This window comes from Saimiri boliviensis, chromosome 4 (genome assembly GCF_048565385.1).
Source record: "Saimiri boliviensis isolate mSaiBol1 chromosome 4, mSaiBol1.pri, whole genome shotgun sequence".
NCBI lineage: Eukaryota > Metazoa > Chordata > Mammalia > Primates > Cebidae > Saimiri > Saimiri boliviensis.
The window spans coordinates 53,485,583-53,503,475 of record NC_133452.1 but is presented as its reverse complement, the minus strand read 5'-3'; the positions used below and the strand labels follow the sequence as shown (position 1 = coordinate 53,503,475).

The window sequence follows — 17,893 nt, the reverse complement described above, 5'->3', positions numbered from 1 at the left end:
GGTTGCGGTGAGCCGAGATCGCACCCTTGCACTCCAGCCTGGGTAACAAGAGCGAAACTCCGTCTCAAAAAAAAAAACAAAAAACAAACAAACAAAACAAAACATTCCACGCTCATGGATAGGAAGATTCAATATCATGGAAATGGCCATACTGCCCAAAGTAATTTACAGATTCAATGCTATCCCCATCAAGCTACCATTGACTTTCTACACAGAATTAGAAAAAAACATCTCTAAATTTCATATGGAACAAAAAAATAACCCATATAGCCAAGATAATCTTAAGCAAAAAGAACAAAGCTGGAGGCATCACACTACCTGACTTCAAACTATACTACAAGGCCACAGTAACCAAAACAGCATGGTACTGGTACCAAAATGAATATATAGACAAATGAAACAGAGCAGAGGCCTCAGAAATAACACCACACATCCACAACCATCTGATCTTTGAGAAACCTGATAAAAACAAGCAATGGGGAAAGGATTCTCTCTCTATGTAATAAATGGTATTGGGAAAACTGACTAGCCATATGCAGAAAACTGAAACTGAACCCTTTCCTTACACCTTATACAAAAATTAACTCAAGATGAATTAAAGACGTAAACATAAAACCTAAAACCATAAAAACCCTAGAAGAAAACCTATGCAATACCATCAGGACATAGGCATGGGCAAAGATTTCATGACTAAAAAACACCAAAAGCAATGGCAACAAATGCCAAAATTGACAAATGGGATCTAACTGCACTAAAGAGCTTCTAAATAGCAAAAGAAACTATCATCAGAGTTAACATGCAACCTATAGAATGTGAGAAAAATTTTATAATCTATCCATCTGACAAAGGGTTAATATCCAGACTCTACAAGGAACTTAAACAAATTTACACACAAAATACAAAAACCTCATCAAAAAGTGGGCAAAAGATATGAACAGACACTTTTCAAAAGAAGACATTTATGTAGCCAACAAACATATGAAAAAAAGCTCATCATCACTGGTCATTAGAGAAATACAAATCAAAACCACAATGAGATGCCATCTCACACCATTTAGAAGGGCAATCATTAAAAAGTCAGGAAACAACAGATGCTGAGAAGTTGTGGAGAAATAGGAACATTCTTACACTGTTTTGGGAGTGCAAATTAGCTCAACCATTGTGGAAGAGTGGTGTGGTGATTCCTCAAGGATCTAGAACTAGAAATACCATTTGATCCAGCAATCCCATTACTGGGTATATACCCAAAGGATTATAAATCATTCTACTGTAAAGACACATACACATGTATATTAACTACAGCACTATTCAGGATAGCAAAGATTTGTAACTAACTCAAATGCTCATCAATGTTAGACTGGATAAAGAAAATGTGGCAAATATACACCATGGAATACTATGCAGCCATAAAAAAGGATCAGTTCATGTCCTTTGCATGGACATGGATGAAGCTAGAAACCATCATTCTCAACAAACTAACACAGGAACAGAAAACCAAACACTGCATGTTCTTACTCATAAGTGGGAGCTGAACAATAAGAACACATGGGCACAGAGAGGGGAACATCACACACTGGGGCCTGTTGGGTGGTGGGAGACAAGAGGAGGGATAGCATTAGGAGAAATATCTAATGTAGATGATGGGTTGATGCGAGCAACAAACCACCATGGCACATGTATACCTATGTAACAACCCTGCACATTCTGTACATGTATCCCAGAACTTAAAGTATAATTTTTTTTAAAATTGGGGAAAAAAAGAAAACTGAATGAAGATAATATTTATAAAAGACTTAGAAATTGCCTGTCACAGAGCAAGTGCTAAAGTGTCTTTTTAAAGAGAAAAGGTATATATATGATCCTCTCCTATCACGATCTCGTATAGTTCATTTTCAGTCAATTATCTAATTTAATACTCTGAACAACTATGTGAAGTAAATATTGCAATTATTCTCCCCCATTTTACAGGAATTTCTATTACTCAAAGGAATAGGTGACAAGTTGCCTAATACATATTAGATGTTCCACAAGCATTTACTGGGGAAAAAACAAGCCAAACTAAATGTTTTTAAGATGGAAATGTGTATCCTCTTTGAATTGTAATAAGATGTATTTGTCATTAATTACCATCAATACTAAAGTTTTTTGACAGGTGTCTCTCATTTTGGAGAAATTTATTACAAAAATTATCCAGCCAAGCTTAGAGACTACAAAACTGGTTATATAGAAAAAAATATGTATGTTATTTCAACTATCACTTATGACATCTAATCCCATTACAGTGGATAGAAAGAGGTTTGCACTGACAGACATAATACTGGAGAAAATTGCATAATATGTATTTCCTACTCTGAAGGGTGCAGTAGCCTCATACTGTCTAAGTAAACCTCAATGCATACTTTTAATACAACCAGCAAATGTTAGAACTGATGTAAAGGTTCACAAACCTATGACTATTTACATTTGCAGAAAAAAATATTTTCAATTATATTCTATTACTCAATAAATCTTTCAGCTTAATAACATTTGGTGGCTCAAGCCTGTAATCCTAGCAGTTTGGGAGGCCGAGGCGGGCAGATCACAAGGTCAAGAGACCGAGACCATCCTGGCCAACATGGTGAAACCCCGTCTCTACTAAAAATACAAAAATTAGCTGGGTGTGGTGGTATGCGCCTTAGTCCCAGCTACTCAGGAGGCTGAGGCATGAGAATTGCTTGAACCCGAGAGGAGAGGTTGCAGTGAGCCAAGATTGTGCCACTGCACTCCAGCCTGGTGCCTGGCGACAAAGTGAGACTCTGTCTGAAAAAAAAAAAAAAAAAAAAAAGAGTGGCACATTCATTTTAAGATCGCTTTCCTGAATGTGCACCCTCTTGATTGGGGAAGGGGCTGTCTGCAGTGAGCACAACTTCATTACTCCTCCTGACTGCTAAGCATCATCCCTACAAATGAAAGCACTGGTAAACTTGACCATAATGACCTAACCTTGAAGCTGATAGGGTCCATACTTAGCCCTGAGTATACTGCATCACCAAGCAACAAAAATCCTCAGTGCCAAAGGAGTTGGCCATATACCAAGTGGATCTTTTCAAGCTGATACCAAGAGTCTAAAAACAAGTTTGATTCCAAGTCCTAATCTTGTTAGGTTCAAGATGGTCCCAACTTAATCTATTTATTCAATACCTAATTAGTACACACTTTCTTATGTGCCAAACACTGTTCTAACTCTGAAACAAAAAAAAATATATATATATATATATATCTGCCTGGGTGGAGTTATATTCAGAGGATACTAAAAATAAGCTAAATAAGTAAGTTATACAGTATTATAAGATGCTTAACAGCCAAGAAAAGAAAATTAAAAGCAGGGGAAGAGGAATATTTAACAGCCAGTAGAAAGAGATTAAATTTTAAAATTCAGAGAGTGACTAGTGAAGCAATCACCAAGATGGAAACATCTAAGTAGAAATGTTCAGGAAATGAGAAATGAGCAAGTGAATAAATGTCAGAACAACAACAAAACTTCAGGCAGAGAAAATAATGAGCGAGGCAAAAGCATGCCCAGAGGGTTGGAAAAAATAGCAAAGAGGGCTAGTGTAGCTGACACAGACTGAGCAAGAGGAAGGTTGTAGGAGATGAGGTCAGAGAGGGAATAGAGAGCCAGGCCATGAAGGACTTCATAAGTTACACAGAAATAAGAACCAATGGGAGTCATTGCAGCTTTTGAGCTGAGGAAAATACATGCTTTGATTTACATTTTAACTGTAGCTCTCTAGCTGTGTGTTGAGAAGAGACTGAAAAAGACAAGAATCAGAAGAGGAAGACCAGTAGGGAGCTACTGCAGAATTCAGGAGAGAGGCGATGGCAGCCTGGATCAGGGTAGGAGCATTGAGGAGAGGTAAAATTCTCTATACATTTTGAAGGCCAGGCAATGGGATTTTGCTAGCGAGCTAGAGATGGAACATGAAAAGTAGAGATGACATAAGGTATTCAGCCTGAGTGTTGATATGGTCAAAGAAGGAAAGACTGCAAGAGTAGCAGATTACTGGGGAGAGTTTGGGGCATGTCACCTTGAGACGTCTAATAGAGATATATAGTAAAAATCAGAGCTGTTCAGAAACAATTATTTTTTTCTCCTTTCAAGCACCTTAGAGAATTGTACTTCCCTACCCTCTTTGACTTGATTTGTCCAAAAGGAAAGGAAACAGAATTACCTCTGTTAGCTCTGGTCAGAAGCTTTGTTGCCAAATACTGACAAAGAAAATAAACATAGGATACTTCTTTCATAGGATACATTTGGGAATACATTTTTTCCCAAATGTATTCCATGTCCCCAAATTCTGTGCCATAGAAAATATTGGTCCGAATTCTGTGCCATAGAAAATATTGCTCTGTGCATGTACCCCAGAATCTAAAGTGCAATTAAAATACATATATTTTTTAATTGTACTTTTTTAAATTGCACATATATATTATATATATATATACATATATATATATGTATGTATTTTGTAGAGACAGGGTCTTGCTACATTACCCAGGCTGGTCTCAGACTCCTGGTCTCAAGCAATCCTGATCTCAAGCGGCCTCCCAAAGCGCTAGGTTACACGCATAAGCCATCACAGCTGGCCTGTTCTTGGTTCTTTGTACCCTAATCCCCTACTTAATTTAAGGTGGATGCATCTAAGTAGCCAAGCCCAGGTCACAGGCATGGGCTTTAGCTGTAAGGGAGCTTGGGAAAGTGAGTAGATGGCCTTTCACCAATTACAGAATATTAATATTTTTCTGCTCTTTTGCTGTTCTGAGGGGACTTTTGAAATAGGACCTAATGAAGAGAAAAGAGAAACATTGACAAAGTCTGATTAGTTACTATTAGATTTCAGTCAGGTAGGTTTTTATAAGGCTATAAGAATTTAATCATGATTATACCAACCTTTAAATTAAAAATTGTTAACACATTTCAAAAAAAGAAAATATTGGTCCATAACTGACAATGTTCAATTAGTTCATGTAGGAAATAAAGTATCATGCAAAACATCCGTTCTTTAATTTCCCATGTTACATTCAAGTACTCTATCTGTTGTGAATAATTTTCTCTTCCACTGCACAAATACTTTCCTACCTTTGAGTATACAATATTTAACCTATTAAATAGTAGGTGAGCCATTCAATGTTAAGACATTCATTCTCACAGACACACACATAGTAAATTCCTTTGGGTTTCAGAAGGCTTGCTAAATTGACCTTTATAGGACTAGCTGAAGTAAATTCCTCTTTTTCCCTTTCCTTTTATTAAGTCTTTAGCTTACTTTGGAGATATTCTTGCAGACTTCCATGTCTCATCAACTCTGTGATAATATAAATTGGATCTTCTAAAGTGCAAACAGCGTAAAGCTGGATAAGCTTTGGATGTCTTAGGTTCTTCATTATCTGTGCCTCCCTCAGGAAGTCATTTGGATCCATTGAACCTGAAACAAGAAGAGGGGGAAATCACTTTGTGTTACTGAGGCATTCCTATCCTCACAGCAGCCTAGTGGGGATCATCAAGATTGCCTCCTGCTTCTCAGTAGAGTAAGAGCAGCAGTATCACAAATCTTCAGAGCTATCAAGAAGAGAATCAGTTCAGCCAGTGCAACCTAATAACTGGATGTGTTGGTGCATCAGGAGAATATGGTTTATATGTTATGACCTGTAGGTGAAGAGAGGTTGATTCAGGTCTATATGAAAAATGAAGGAAAAAGGAGAGACTGACAATCTAATTGATAAAACAAGCCATCTTAACACAAAAGGAAAACATTCTATTAACACTAGCACTGGAGGGCACTGAATATTTAAGTACTGCAGCCAGAGCTTTTTGTATCCAGAGAAGACTGATAGCTGCCCTGTCCTTAGTGCCCACTGTGGGAACAGCTGGAAAAAACTCCTAAAACAGTGAGATTCTGCCATATTTTTGTCTTTAATTCTGTAAGAACATAGTGTGTAGGCCAAGTGGAAAACATCCAAGACCATCCCCAAAAGTTAATGGAGTTTTTTTCACCTGTTTTACATGTTCAACTTGAAACTGATATTTAATATTTTCTCCTGTACTATCTGCTTCCACAATAAGAGCCTTAATAGTGTGGCCAAATGGAGGAGAGACAGTATTAAGCCCTATTTAGAAGAGTCTCCGGCCGGGCGCAGTGGCTCACGCCTGTAATTCCAGCACTTAGGGAGGCCGAGGCGGGTGGATCACGAGGTCAAGAGGTCGAGACCATCCTGGTCAACATAGTGAAACCCCGTCTCTACTAAAAATACAAAAAATTAGCTGGGCATGGTGGCACGAGCCTGTAATCCCAGCTACTCAGGAGACTGAGGCAGGAGAATTGCCTGAACCCAGGAGGCGGAGGTTGCAGTGAGCCGAGATCGCGCCATTGCATTCCAGCCTGGGTAACAAGAACAAAACTCCGTCTCAGAAAAAAAAAAAAAAAAAAAAAAAAAAAAAGAGTCTTCTACAATTAAATTGTATTTTAATGGCTCCACTCTGACTCACCATGCAAGGTGTCAAGTAGTTGCCATCAAATGCAATCTAAGAAGAGGAAAGTTTTCTGGAGTTTACATTTCATCAGTAACTTTAAAATCTTTTCTTTTAGAATATGATGTTTCAGAGCATTGCTGTAATTAAAGGAATACTGTTATTTTACATCTTAGTATTCACTATGAATAATACACATTCGGTTTCCATTGATGCTGAAAGAGACTACTATTTCCTCATCCTCTCCATATTGAAGACTTTACAACTGATATATAAACGCAGCCATGGATAAGCTTTGACATTCTAAGTTGATGCTGTGACTTGTTTATTAATGTGAAGTGAAGATGAGTTAGTTACATGTGACCTGCACATCATTTCACATAAAACATTTAAGCAGTCTACCTTTTGAGAACCTAGAAGTTCAGAACTGGACTGATCAGACTGCATTCTAGACAAATCTCAGCTCTGCCACTAGCTTCCTGTGTGATCTTGAGAAAGTTGTATCAAACCACTCTAAACTTCAGTTTCTTCATCTATAAAATGTGGCTAATATTTTTACTGACACCGTAAGATCATTACCAAGATAATATCAATGCCTGGCATGTATGTATTCGGTGACTTTTGACCATTACTTATGTTATCATTGGTACGCATAGTCTTGGAAAAACCAAACAGACCAGCTGTAAGTATATTTCATAGGCTAAGGACAAAAAGGGACAAGGACTTATAGAGAGACGATAGGAGAAAATGGCCTACTTCTCTTTTCAGTTACATGTTTCTGAGCTCCATTAATTTCATCTCTACCATTGGTTTACTCCACACAACCAAATAGGATGAAAATTTGGAATCACAGTTGCAAAATGGAGCTGGGAATATGGGACACCTAAACCATAATAAAGGACTTTGTTCTTGATTATTACACCTAGTTTGGCCTATGATCAAATATTAATATGGTGGGGACCCCCACCCACAACTACCACCCCCAAAAAAAGAAGCTTCCGGTGATAGCAGCAATAATGATCGCCATACAAAAAATTAAGCTGGGTGCGGTGGCTCGTGCCTGTGATCCCAGCACTTTGGAAGGTCAAGGCAGGGGGAATCGCCTGAGGTTAGGGGTTAGAGACCAGCCTGGCCAACATAGTGAAACTTCGTCTCTACTAAAAACATAAAAATTTGCTGGGCATGGTGGTAGATGCCTGTAATCCCAGCTACTTGGGAGGCTGAGGCAAGGGAATCACTTGAACCCGGGAGGTGAAGGTTGCAGTGAGCTGAGGGTATGCCATTGCACTTCATCCTGAGAAAGAGCAAGTCTCCATTGCAAAAAAAAGAAGAAAGAAAGAAAGAAAGAAAGAAAGAAAGAAAGAAAGAAAGAAAGAAAGAAAATGAAAATTATATATATATTTTTATGTTAATGAAGTTTCTATGTGTGTGGCCATCAGACTCATGCAATGCAGGACAGTCAAACTCATTCCCAAATCAGACTATGCACAAGAACTGAAATCACAGTAGGTTAGAAACCTCTGCAGGTGAAGTCTGTTTCAGAGCACTCCTTCATGGCCATACGGGTTATGGCTGACCAGCTGCAGAATAAAGGAAACCCAACCTCAACTCAGCTAGTAATGTAACATTAAATATTATTTTTCGCCTGTCAAAGCTACTGTGGGAGTTCATTTCGAGCTCATCTTTATTGCACAGTAGCCTGCTCAGCAATAAATAGCTGCTAAGATTGATTAATGGCCTCAGTGAAGTGAAGACATTTAACCAATCACTAAACTGTTTGTGGCTATTACACTGTAAATCAATAATAATTATTCCTGTTGCAGAGAAAACTATCATGGGTTTTTTAAATATGAGAACTCTGACTTTTTTTGTTGCCTTTTGACTTACCAAAGGGCTTCCTTAGAGAACAGTGTTACAGAGGCTAGCTAGCTGCCTCTTGTTAGAAAAGAATTATTAGATTGGACAACAAAGTTTAGCCACAATTATTAACAAGATTCGGATTTAAAAGTATATACACACAGTGATTTTGAAAATCTAAGGTGCTAGAACAGAATGTCCTCACCTGGAATACTAATATAGCATGGCCACTTAAAAGTATCTCTCTCGTTTCAACTGGCAGACGAAAATGCTGAAACTGAACTCCTGCACTAGCAAATTTGTACTTCAGTGGACATATCTGTCAGCAGCCTCATGGAGACTAACATTTATTAAGAACTTGCTGCATATTCTTTACGTACACTGACTCCATTTGTCCTTGTGAAACCCTAAAAAGTAGGAACTATTATAATTACCACTTCCAGATGAGAAGATTCAAAAAGGTTAAGAAATTGTCCAAAGTCACAGGGGGCAGAGCCAGGTTGAAACACAGGTACATCAAATTTGACACTATTAACTTGTTAAACCAGAGGAGCCCAACGTTTTCAGTTCATGGAGCCCTTAGTGTCTCCATCACTTTTTTCATGATGTCCCCAAGTGAAAATAAAAACCTAACAGTTCTTTTGATTACTGGGTTAAATTCAAACAAGTTAAGAAGTATTTATCCTAACAATCTAATGGCCATTTGAAAAAGTAACTCAGGTAAATTGAAAGGAAAAGATAATTTTTCATTTAATTCTTAACCACAAGTGCTTTTAAAATGATATATGCACCCCTGGGGCACTGCACAACTTCTCCAATCTTAGAATCAGATTGAGAACTGCTACTCCCATGTTCTGGTCCCTATTGATTTTTGAGTGGATTTTGCATTTGACCATAGCAACTATCAAAAACCCAGCTTCACAAAGATATGATCAACCCAAGGAATGTTGATCTAAGGTTGAAACCGTGAACTACTTCAAGGTAGCAGCTTGTACAGTATTCATAATGTTGACTTCAAAACTCTTAAATATTCCACAGCACTCCTGTGAATTCACCATGGCACCCCTATTAGCCTTGGCACACAGTATAAGAACCATTATGTTACTCTATGCTGCTGGCCAACAAATCCCAAGTACTCAAGTTCTGCCACCAGGAGGTTTTCCAAACCTCTAAGAATTTTGGGTTAGGTAAGTAACACAAGTCCCCCAGAAAACTACAATCTAACCTATGTTTATTATTTTTACCTCTGTTATTCAAGGTGAATATAAGGCTACTACAGTAATGTTGCACTTTTATAGACTGTCACTTCCATGGGGTGTGATACAATAATAATAGATGTGGGTACAAATCCCAGCTATGTCATTTGCTGACTTTTTCATTATAATAATAGTACTTTTTATCGGTCACGTACTGTGAACAAGGTACTATACAAAACATTTCCACTAATCACTTAATTTATCTTCTTGGTTGGCCTTATTATTATCTCTATTTTACAAATGACAAAACTGAAGCACAGAGCTCAAACATTTGCTAAAGATCCAATGACTAGAAAGTATTTGAAAAGTTACTTAATCTCTCTTTAAAGTAGAGGGAATAAAGCCTGGCTGAATAAATACTGATTTCAGTATACTTTTACTTGCCATCACAGGAAAAAGGAAGATGGAAGGGAAAAAAAGTTCCTACATTTTCAAATGCAAGGTTTTTTAGATGGACCATTTTGCCTTTTAACTGTACAAAATTTATACTTTTAAAAATAGTTGTTCCCTGAAGAGTATCAAGATTCCTTCTGATTTTTTAAAAATATTTTCAGTTAAGTCAGTATTTGTTAACTAAGACTAGGAAAAGAATGGGAAGAAGGAAGTTAGAAGACTGAATTCTAACTCCAGAGAAGAGATGAGTTGTCAGGCTCTTCAATCAGCAATATTTTAAGACTCAACTGATGTTGAGGAAGTGTGCTCTTGTTTTCATATTTTAAAGCCTTAGCCATAGGTTGGGGTCACCTGGGTTAGAGAGAATGAGCACAACACCTGCTTGCTGCTAGTATTAGCCACCCCATGACCTCTTAGGTATTTACAGTGTTAAACTGAACTCATAAAAATAAGCATATGCCATTTCACCTTTATTTTTCTCGCACCTGGTTTTAATGTTTTCACTGCTACTGGAGTGGTATTGTTCCATAGACCTTCCCATACTTCACCAAACTGACCAGATCCCAGTCGCTTCAGAAGCTGTATGGAGTTGCGGTCTATCTCCCACTGGTCCACAGTTTTGTAAGACAAATCAAATGGAGCTGGGACCTGGATCTGTTTCATAGAATAATAAGAGCAATTGTTAATTTTAAAAAATATAGGTTTAATATTATTTTGTTGAACATAATGGCCTAGGTACTTTTAAAGAAAACACTTTTTAAAACAGAACATTGTGAACAGTCTTCTAATTACTTCAAAACCAAAAAACAATGGTGGGAGAATCTGCATTGTTAGCTCTTAAAATTGATCTTCCACATCTTGGGAAGTCAGGCACCTCGTTGTTCATCTGTGTGATCCCATACTTAACGCCATCCTTACTCAAGTCTGGAATGACTTCTCTCTACCCCTTTGTCTAGCTAAATACTCTCAGTTTCAAGGCCCAGTTGAAGTTCCATATCACCCACAAATCCTTCCCAAACTCTTTGGCTACAGTATATATTATACGTATCATCTATTTTTGCATAATTAAATGTTTTATATATTTCAAACTCATTTTATCATTTCTTTTTTTGTTCATTAATTTATTTACTCATTCATTTAGTAAGTAAAATTGTTTTAAGCATTGACTAGGTATTTTCCTATAAACAAAACAAGCAAGACCCCTGCCCTCCTAGAACTCATAGTCTAGTTTACCACCTGCCCTATGGTCTCTGTTGCAGCTTCTAAACTCTGCTGTTATGGCACAAAAGAATCCAAAGAAAACTTGTCTATGAATGAGCATCTGCGCAAATAAAACTTATTTCTAAAAACAAGCATCGGTCAGTGTGGGCTCATGGGCCATGGTTTGCCTATACCTGCCTCAGGTAATAAAATTGTCATTTTATTAGCCACCCCATGAAGAGAAGCAGCCCAGTGGGGTTGCTTCCTTTTTTCCTCCAGATATCTGACAAATACTCAGATATCTGGAGGAAAAAATTTAACTTCAATAAACAAACACAGCTTGAAAGCATTTTCACCTTTAAGCATGGTTTCCCCAGCTTGACACACAGGCCGTCACTTGCGTTGGTGTAGTGGCTCACAAACTCGTTCAGTGTTGAAAAGGTTCTTCTCCGGGTGAGAAAAAAGCCCCCTTCATCCAGTCGTCTGATTCTGTAGTGCTTTACAACTCCTCCATCTAAAACTGGGACCCAAAATAATTCCTGTTAATAAACTTCTTGCTAAAGCCAAGCAGATTTATTTACTTTGTGGTGACATTTTCAACACATAAAATGAAATCTATATAAAATTCTATGTATTTCTCAACTTCGTCTCAGAAGACTGAAGAAAGTTTACAAACAATACAGAACAAAAGAGAAGGTGTGAAAATTGGGAAATAATACTGAAGGAAATGTAAAAATAAAGGGGTGAGGCTAGCACTAAAAGAATCCATGCTTCGAAGTCTAGTATATGTGATTAAAACAAGCCATAAAATTGACTCTATCACTCTAGCAATGCAAAGAAGAAAATCTTACCATTTTGGGGATTCACAGTGTCCAAAAGATAAGATCATGAAAGGTTTTTTAGAAACAGTTCAACTCTTCCTGGTGCAGAGACCAGAGAGAAATTTCTCCCATGAAATCCTATAATGTGGTGATGGAAATAAACAGTACGCTCAATACCACCTTATAATAATGCATGGAATTCCACAGGACTGTTCATTATACTGCACCTCAGTGCAGGTTGGTAACAGAATGTCCTAACACAGTTCAATAGAAGCAATTCCACAGAGCCTAAACTGATTCAGTCCACATATGCAACACTCCAACAGTATTGCTCACTCCAAGAATAAGTCCTGTAGTATCTACAGGAATAACTAGACTGCATCATTTTTATCTAGTTTGGCTTGCAGTGGATATTTTGTTACTCTTGCCACCCACCTCCCATTGGCCCTTCTTCTGTTAACAGCACCCCCAATTTTCCTGAGAAATTTTTGCTTCTCTAAAAGCATGTAGTCCAGAGGGACCTGGTAGCCACTTGGAGCTGAAGAAGACAGAATCAGTGCAATAAGAGCCAAGGATCCCCAATTCCAGGACTTGAGTTAGGAAGTTCCAGGAAGACAGGAAGAGTTTTGTTACTGTGGCTGTTATTTTGGTTTTGGTTTACTGATGGGAGTTTGGAGCTATTGGTAGAATTCGGGCCTCTAGGCAGGAAGCAAGCTTCCTGAGAAAAGCAGCAGCCCAGTGGGAAGCAGTCTTTTTTTTTTTTAATTGCATTTTAGGTTTTGGGGTACATGTGAAGAACATGCAAGATTGTTGCATAGGTACACACATGGCAGTGTGGTTTGCTGCCTTCCGTCCCCTCACCTGTATCTGTCATTTCTCCCCATGCTATCTCTTCCCACCTCCCCACCCCCATCCCTCCCCCATTTCCCCCCAACGGACCCCAGTGTATAGTGCTCCCCTCCCTGTGTCCATGTGTTCTCATTGTTCAACACCCGCCTATGAGTGAGAACGTTCGGTGTTTGATTTTCTGCTCTTGTGTCAGTTTGCTGAGAATGACGGTTTCCAGGTTCATCCATGTCCCTACAAATGACGTGAACTCATCGTTTTTGATGGCTATGTAATATTCCATGGTGTATATGTACCACATTTTCCCTATCCAGTCTATCATCGTTGGGCATTTGGGTTGGTTCCAGGTCTTTGCTATCGTGAACAGTGCTGCAATGAACATTCGTGTGCATGTGTCCTTGTAGTAGAATGATTTATAATCCTTTGGATATATACCCAGTAATGGGATTGCTGGGTCAAATGGGATTTCTATTTTTAGGTCATTGAGGAATCACCACACTGTCTTCCACAATGGTTGAATTAATTTACATTCCCACCAACAGTGTAAAAGTGTTCCTATTTCTCCACATCCTGTCCAGCATCTGTTGTCTCCAGATTTCTTAATGATTGCCATTCTAACTGGTGTGAGATGGTATCTCAATGTGGTTTTGATTTGCATTTCTCTAATGACCAATGATGATGAGCATTTTTTCATATGTTTGTTGGCCTCCTGGAGGCATCACACTACTGGACTTCAAACTATACTACAAGGCTACAGTAATCAAAACAGCATGGTACTGGTACCAAAACAGAGATATAGACCAGTGGAACAGAACAGAGGCCTCAGAGGAAATACAACACACCCACAACCATCTGATCTTCAACAAACCTGACAAAAACAAGCAATGGGGAAAGGATTCTCTGTTTAATAAATGGTGTTGGGAAAACTGGCTAGCCATGTGCAGAAAGCAGAAACAGGACCCCTTCCTGACATCTTACACCAAAATTAACTCCAGATGGATTAAAGACTTAAACATCAGACCTAACACCATAAAAACCCTAGGAGAAAATCTAGGCAAAACCATTCAGGACATAGGCGTAGGCGAGGATTTCATGACCAAAACACCAACAGCAATGGCAATAAAAGCCAAAATAGACAAATGGGACCTAATCAAACTCCACATCTTCTGCACGGCAAAAGAAACAGTCAGTAGAGTGAATCGGCAACCAACAGAATGGGAAAAAAATTTTGCAGTCTACCCATCTGACAAGGGGCTGATATCCAGAATTTACAAAGAACTAAAACAGATCTACAAGAAAAAAACGAACAAGCCCATTCAAAAATGGGTAAAGGATATGAACAGATACTTTACAAAAGAAGACATACGGGAAGCAGTCTTGATTTGGAAAGTGAAGCTTAATCCCAAGAGCCAGCCAAGCCTGGCTTTTCAGCTACAAGACTCAATTAATTACCTTTTTGGTTAAACTATTTTGAATAGGGATTTCTGTACTTACATTCAAAATATTGATTAATGCACTTTATACCTATGCTTTCACTTAACAAAGTTATTGATAAGTATTGGGCAGCATTTACCACTATAATGCTATTCTGCATTTCTTGTTAAATACATAATTTTATGCTTCAATAATTAGTCAGGCTGGTGAAATGCTTTTATGAAAGAAAAGAAGACAACCAGTCCCCATATGGAGGTTTACTGAGGGCATGCCAATAGCTAGGACAATTTTTTTTTTCAAAAAAAGGAATTGGCATACACCAGAAGAGCTAAAATGAAAAAAGGCAGTAGAAAAAAGTATTAACAAGGAAGTGGAGTGACTTCCCACACATAGTTGATGGAAGAGTAATTTTTACCACCAATTTGGAAAACTGGTTTTCCTTATCTACTAGAGTTGAACATAGTCATACATGTAATACAGTAATTCTACTCCTAAGCATAAAATCAATATATTCACCAAAATATGTGTTTAAGAATGTTTTTAGTTGCCTGATTTCAAGGGTCTAAACCTGGAAACAATCCAAATGTTCATCAACCAATAAATAGAACTATCCAAATGTCTATCAAATAATAAACAACGGAATTAACTAAAAAATTGTCATCCAGTGGAATGCAGATTTGTAAATAAACACAAACTGCAGCTACACACAATGGTGTGAATGAATCTCGCCAACTCAAATATATAGTCTCATTATTAAAAAACAAGGTTGGGTGTGGTGGCTCATGCCTTTAGTCACAGCATTTTGGGAGGTTGAGATGGGAAAATTACTTGAGGCCAGGAGTTTGAGGCCAGTCTAGACAGCAGCAGCAGCAGACCCTGTCTCAACAAAAAATAACAATAATAATAATAATTTTTAAAAACTAGCCAGGGTTGGTGGCGCATGCCTGTAGTCACAGTTACTTGGTAGGCTGAGGCAAGAGAATCACTTCAGCCCAGAAGGTCAAGGCTGCAGAGAGTTATGATTGATTGTGCCACTGCACTCCAGTCCAGCATGGGCAACAGAACAAGGCACTGTCTCAAAGAACAAACAAACAAAAATCTTAAAAACAAGCAAAACTATTGACATGAGGAGTCAGTGACTGGGGTGTTAGCCTTATTCTGCTTCTTGACTTGGTGCTGGTTTCCTGAGTTTATACACTTTGTATTCACCAAACTAAACTCTTAACGAATTCTCTTACGAACTGTATACTTTTATTGCAAGTATCACACTTCAATTTAAAAGAATACTTTAAAAAAATTGGTTATTTGCTTCTGTTTATGAACAAATGGGACATCGAGTCTCCAAACTGCTACATTAAGGTTAATGCTGTATTATTTGAGCAGAGAACGTTATTAAAGTAAATGTCACCCAATTTTCACCTTGGATATAAAAATTCTCAGTAACATACATGTGGAATATTAATTTCAAGCAAATAAGTTTTCTAGAAAGCATGGTGAGAAACCTGGCTACAAAATGCCCTTCTGAATAACTAAGTTGACTTGCAGAACAGGAGTATTTGCTGTAAGCCAGAAAAAATGCAGGGACATATCAAACAAAAATCAAGACCTTAGGTGTACAACCTTAAATTTGAAGGTAACCTTTCTAACACAGCAGCAACTACAATAATGCAACAAATACAGCAGACAAGCACAGCTAATAATTAAAGCATGCCCCTTTCACGTTCTTCCCAATGGTCTTTAATTTAGAGTATGTGAGAATAATACTCCCTGTCCCTAGATGAAAATTCCAGCAAAGTTTTTCTGCCCATTTCTAGGTATTAAACAGTCATACTTCCACTTTAAATCACTAACACTGTCTCAGTTCAAGCCTAGAATGCCCAGTCCCAGACATTAACCAAAACACTCTAATGCTATGTGATCAGATGTCAAAGCTTCTCCCTTCCCTAGCTCAGGCCCACAACAGGCCAAAGGGCAGCAATGGAAACATAATACGGGTGGCTTCCTCTCTGTTTCTCTGCTATAGCTGATCCCTTACTTTCCCTTGCCAACTGGGTTCTAAGCATCCAGGGTAATAGCAGAGAGAAGAGGAAGTTAAGGATGGCAAGGCCACACTCAGTTGACTTCCCACTCTAAGCCTCCTGGCAGAAACTCAAGCTGACTTCTCTCTGGAACACTCATGCAGGCCTTTTGGGGCTTCCCCATCTCTAAAGAAACTCTCACTACAGTTGTTAAGATGCGGGCATTTCTAGGATGCCTGAACCCAATCACCTCTCAGCTTCTGTTTCTTGAACAATTTGCCCACCACATTCTCCCATATAGGTCTCCTTTTACCCTCCAGCAGAAGCTTTCTTGGGCAAAATCCAAAATTCCTCCAGACTGTCCATCTACAAGTGCTACGGCACTTTTGTTCATTAGGAGACCCACTTATGGTCCCAAGATAATATTTACACACCCCTTTCCCTGGCAATTAATTACCTGGAGGAGAGAGAGGTTGGTGCCCCAAGGCACCTTTTTCTTACTTCCACAGGATGCTTTAGCCTTTTCAACCTGAGTCAGGCACCTGTGTTCTATCTTCCCAACTGTAGAGGGTGGAGAGTTAGCTCTCAGAGTGGCCTTCCTGAAGCACCCTTTCACAAGGTTTGGGGTTCCCTTCATTAACCCAAGAATAAAGGGGGTCCCATAGTGTGCCAACATCTTTCTTCAAAAGCAAAATGCCATCAGCAAATTCTTCCTCCATTGCACTCCTTGTATTCTTTCTAAATCATTAACAAGCTGAGAGATCCAACAGCCACACCTATCTTGGACCAATTCCTTTGGCAACTCTGAGTAAGGAGATCGACTTTGAAATTTTACTTCTATTATGTCTTAATAACCTCAACCAAAAACTCAATTTTAACATTGTTATATTCACATTTATTGACCCAAACCCTATGCTAAGTATTATTTTACATTATTTTTTGTAATCTTGTAACAGTTATATAAGGTAGTTTATTAGGTCCATTTTATTACTCATAAAAAGTGAGTAGGCGGCACTGCCAAAATTCAGCTTGGAGCCTTGTGACTCTAAGATGCTCTATAACCAGCAGATTCCACATAGCAGATCCAAATGTCTGATAAGACACATCTCCAGTTTATGACAACAATGTTATATCATCTGTGTTCAGAAAAATGTTTTACTTTCAGCAATGATATTATCCAATCATGTTAATGTTTTCCTTTACATTAAAATACAAAAGGCACGAGTACGTTTAGCTCCTTCAAGAGCAATATCATTTTCTTAAACTTTTTTGTGTTTCTGGAATATATCCTTGTACTCTGATTTGTCAAGTTAGCATTCCCACTGGTTATGACTCTTGGACCAGTGTTAATTGCCCTATATAATCACTATCAAATAGAGGACTTTTATTAGGTTATGGAGCTTATCTCATAATAAATTCCTGTATATGGATTAAAAAGCCAACAAAGGGCTAGGTAGGGTGGCTCATACCTGTAATCCCAACACGTTGGGAAGCTGAGGCGGGTAGATCACTTGAGAACAGGAGTTTAAGACCAGCCTGGCCAGCATGGCGAAACCCCGT

The 17,893-nt window shown here is 38.3% G+C and overlaps 1 protein-coding gene across 3 annotated transcripts in view; it reads right to left on the bottom strand.

The window, feature by feature from the left end:
• The window catches only part of FRK (fyn related Src family tyrosine kinase), a 157,853-nt gene that overhangs the window by 11,675 nt on the left and 128,285 nt on the right, over positions 1-17,893 (bottom strand). For all 3 annotated transcript variants that reach the window (XM_010349315.3, XM_010349314.3, XM_003938647.4), the window contains 3 exons: positions 11,571-11,734; positions 10,500-10,668; positions 5,307-5,465 (listed from right to left, as the gene is read on the bottom strand). In XM_010349315.3, coding sequence (XP_010347617.1) covers positions 5,307-5,465; positions 10,500-10,668; positions 11,571-11,734 — 492 coding nt within the window. The remainder of the gene's footprint in view (positions 1-5,306; positions 5,466-10,499; positions 10,669-11,570; positions 11,735-17,893) is intronic.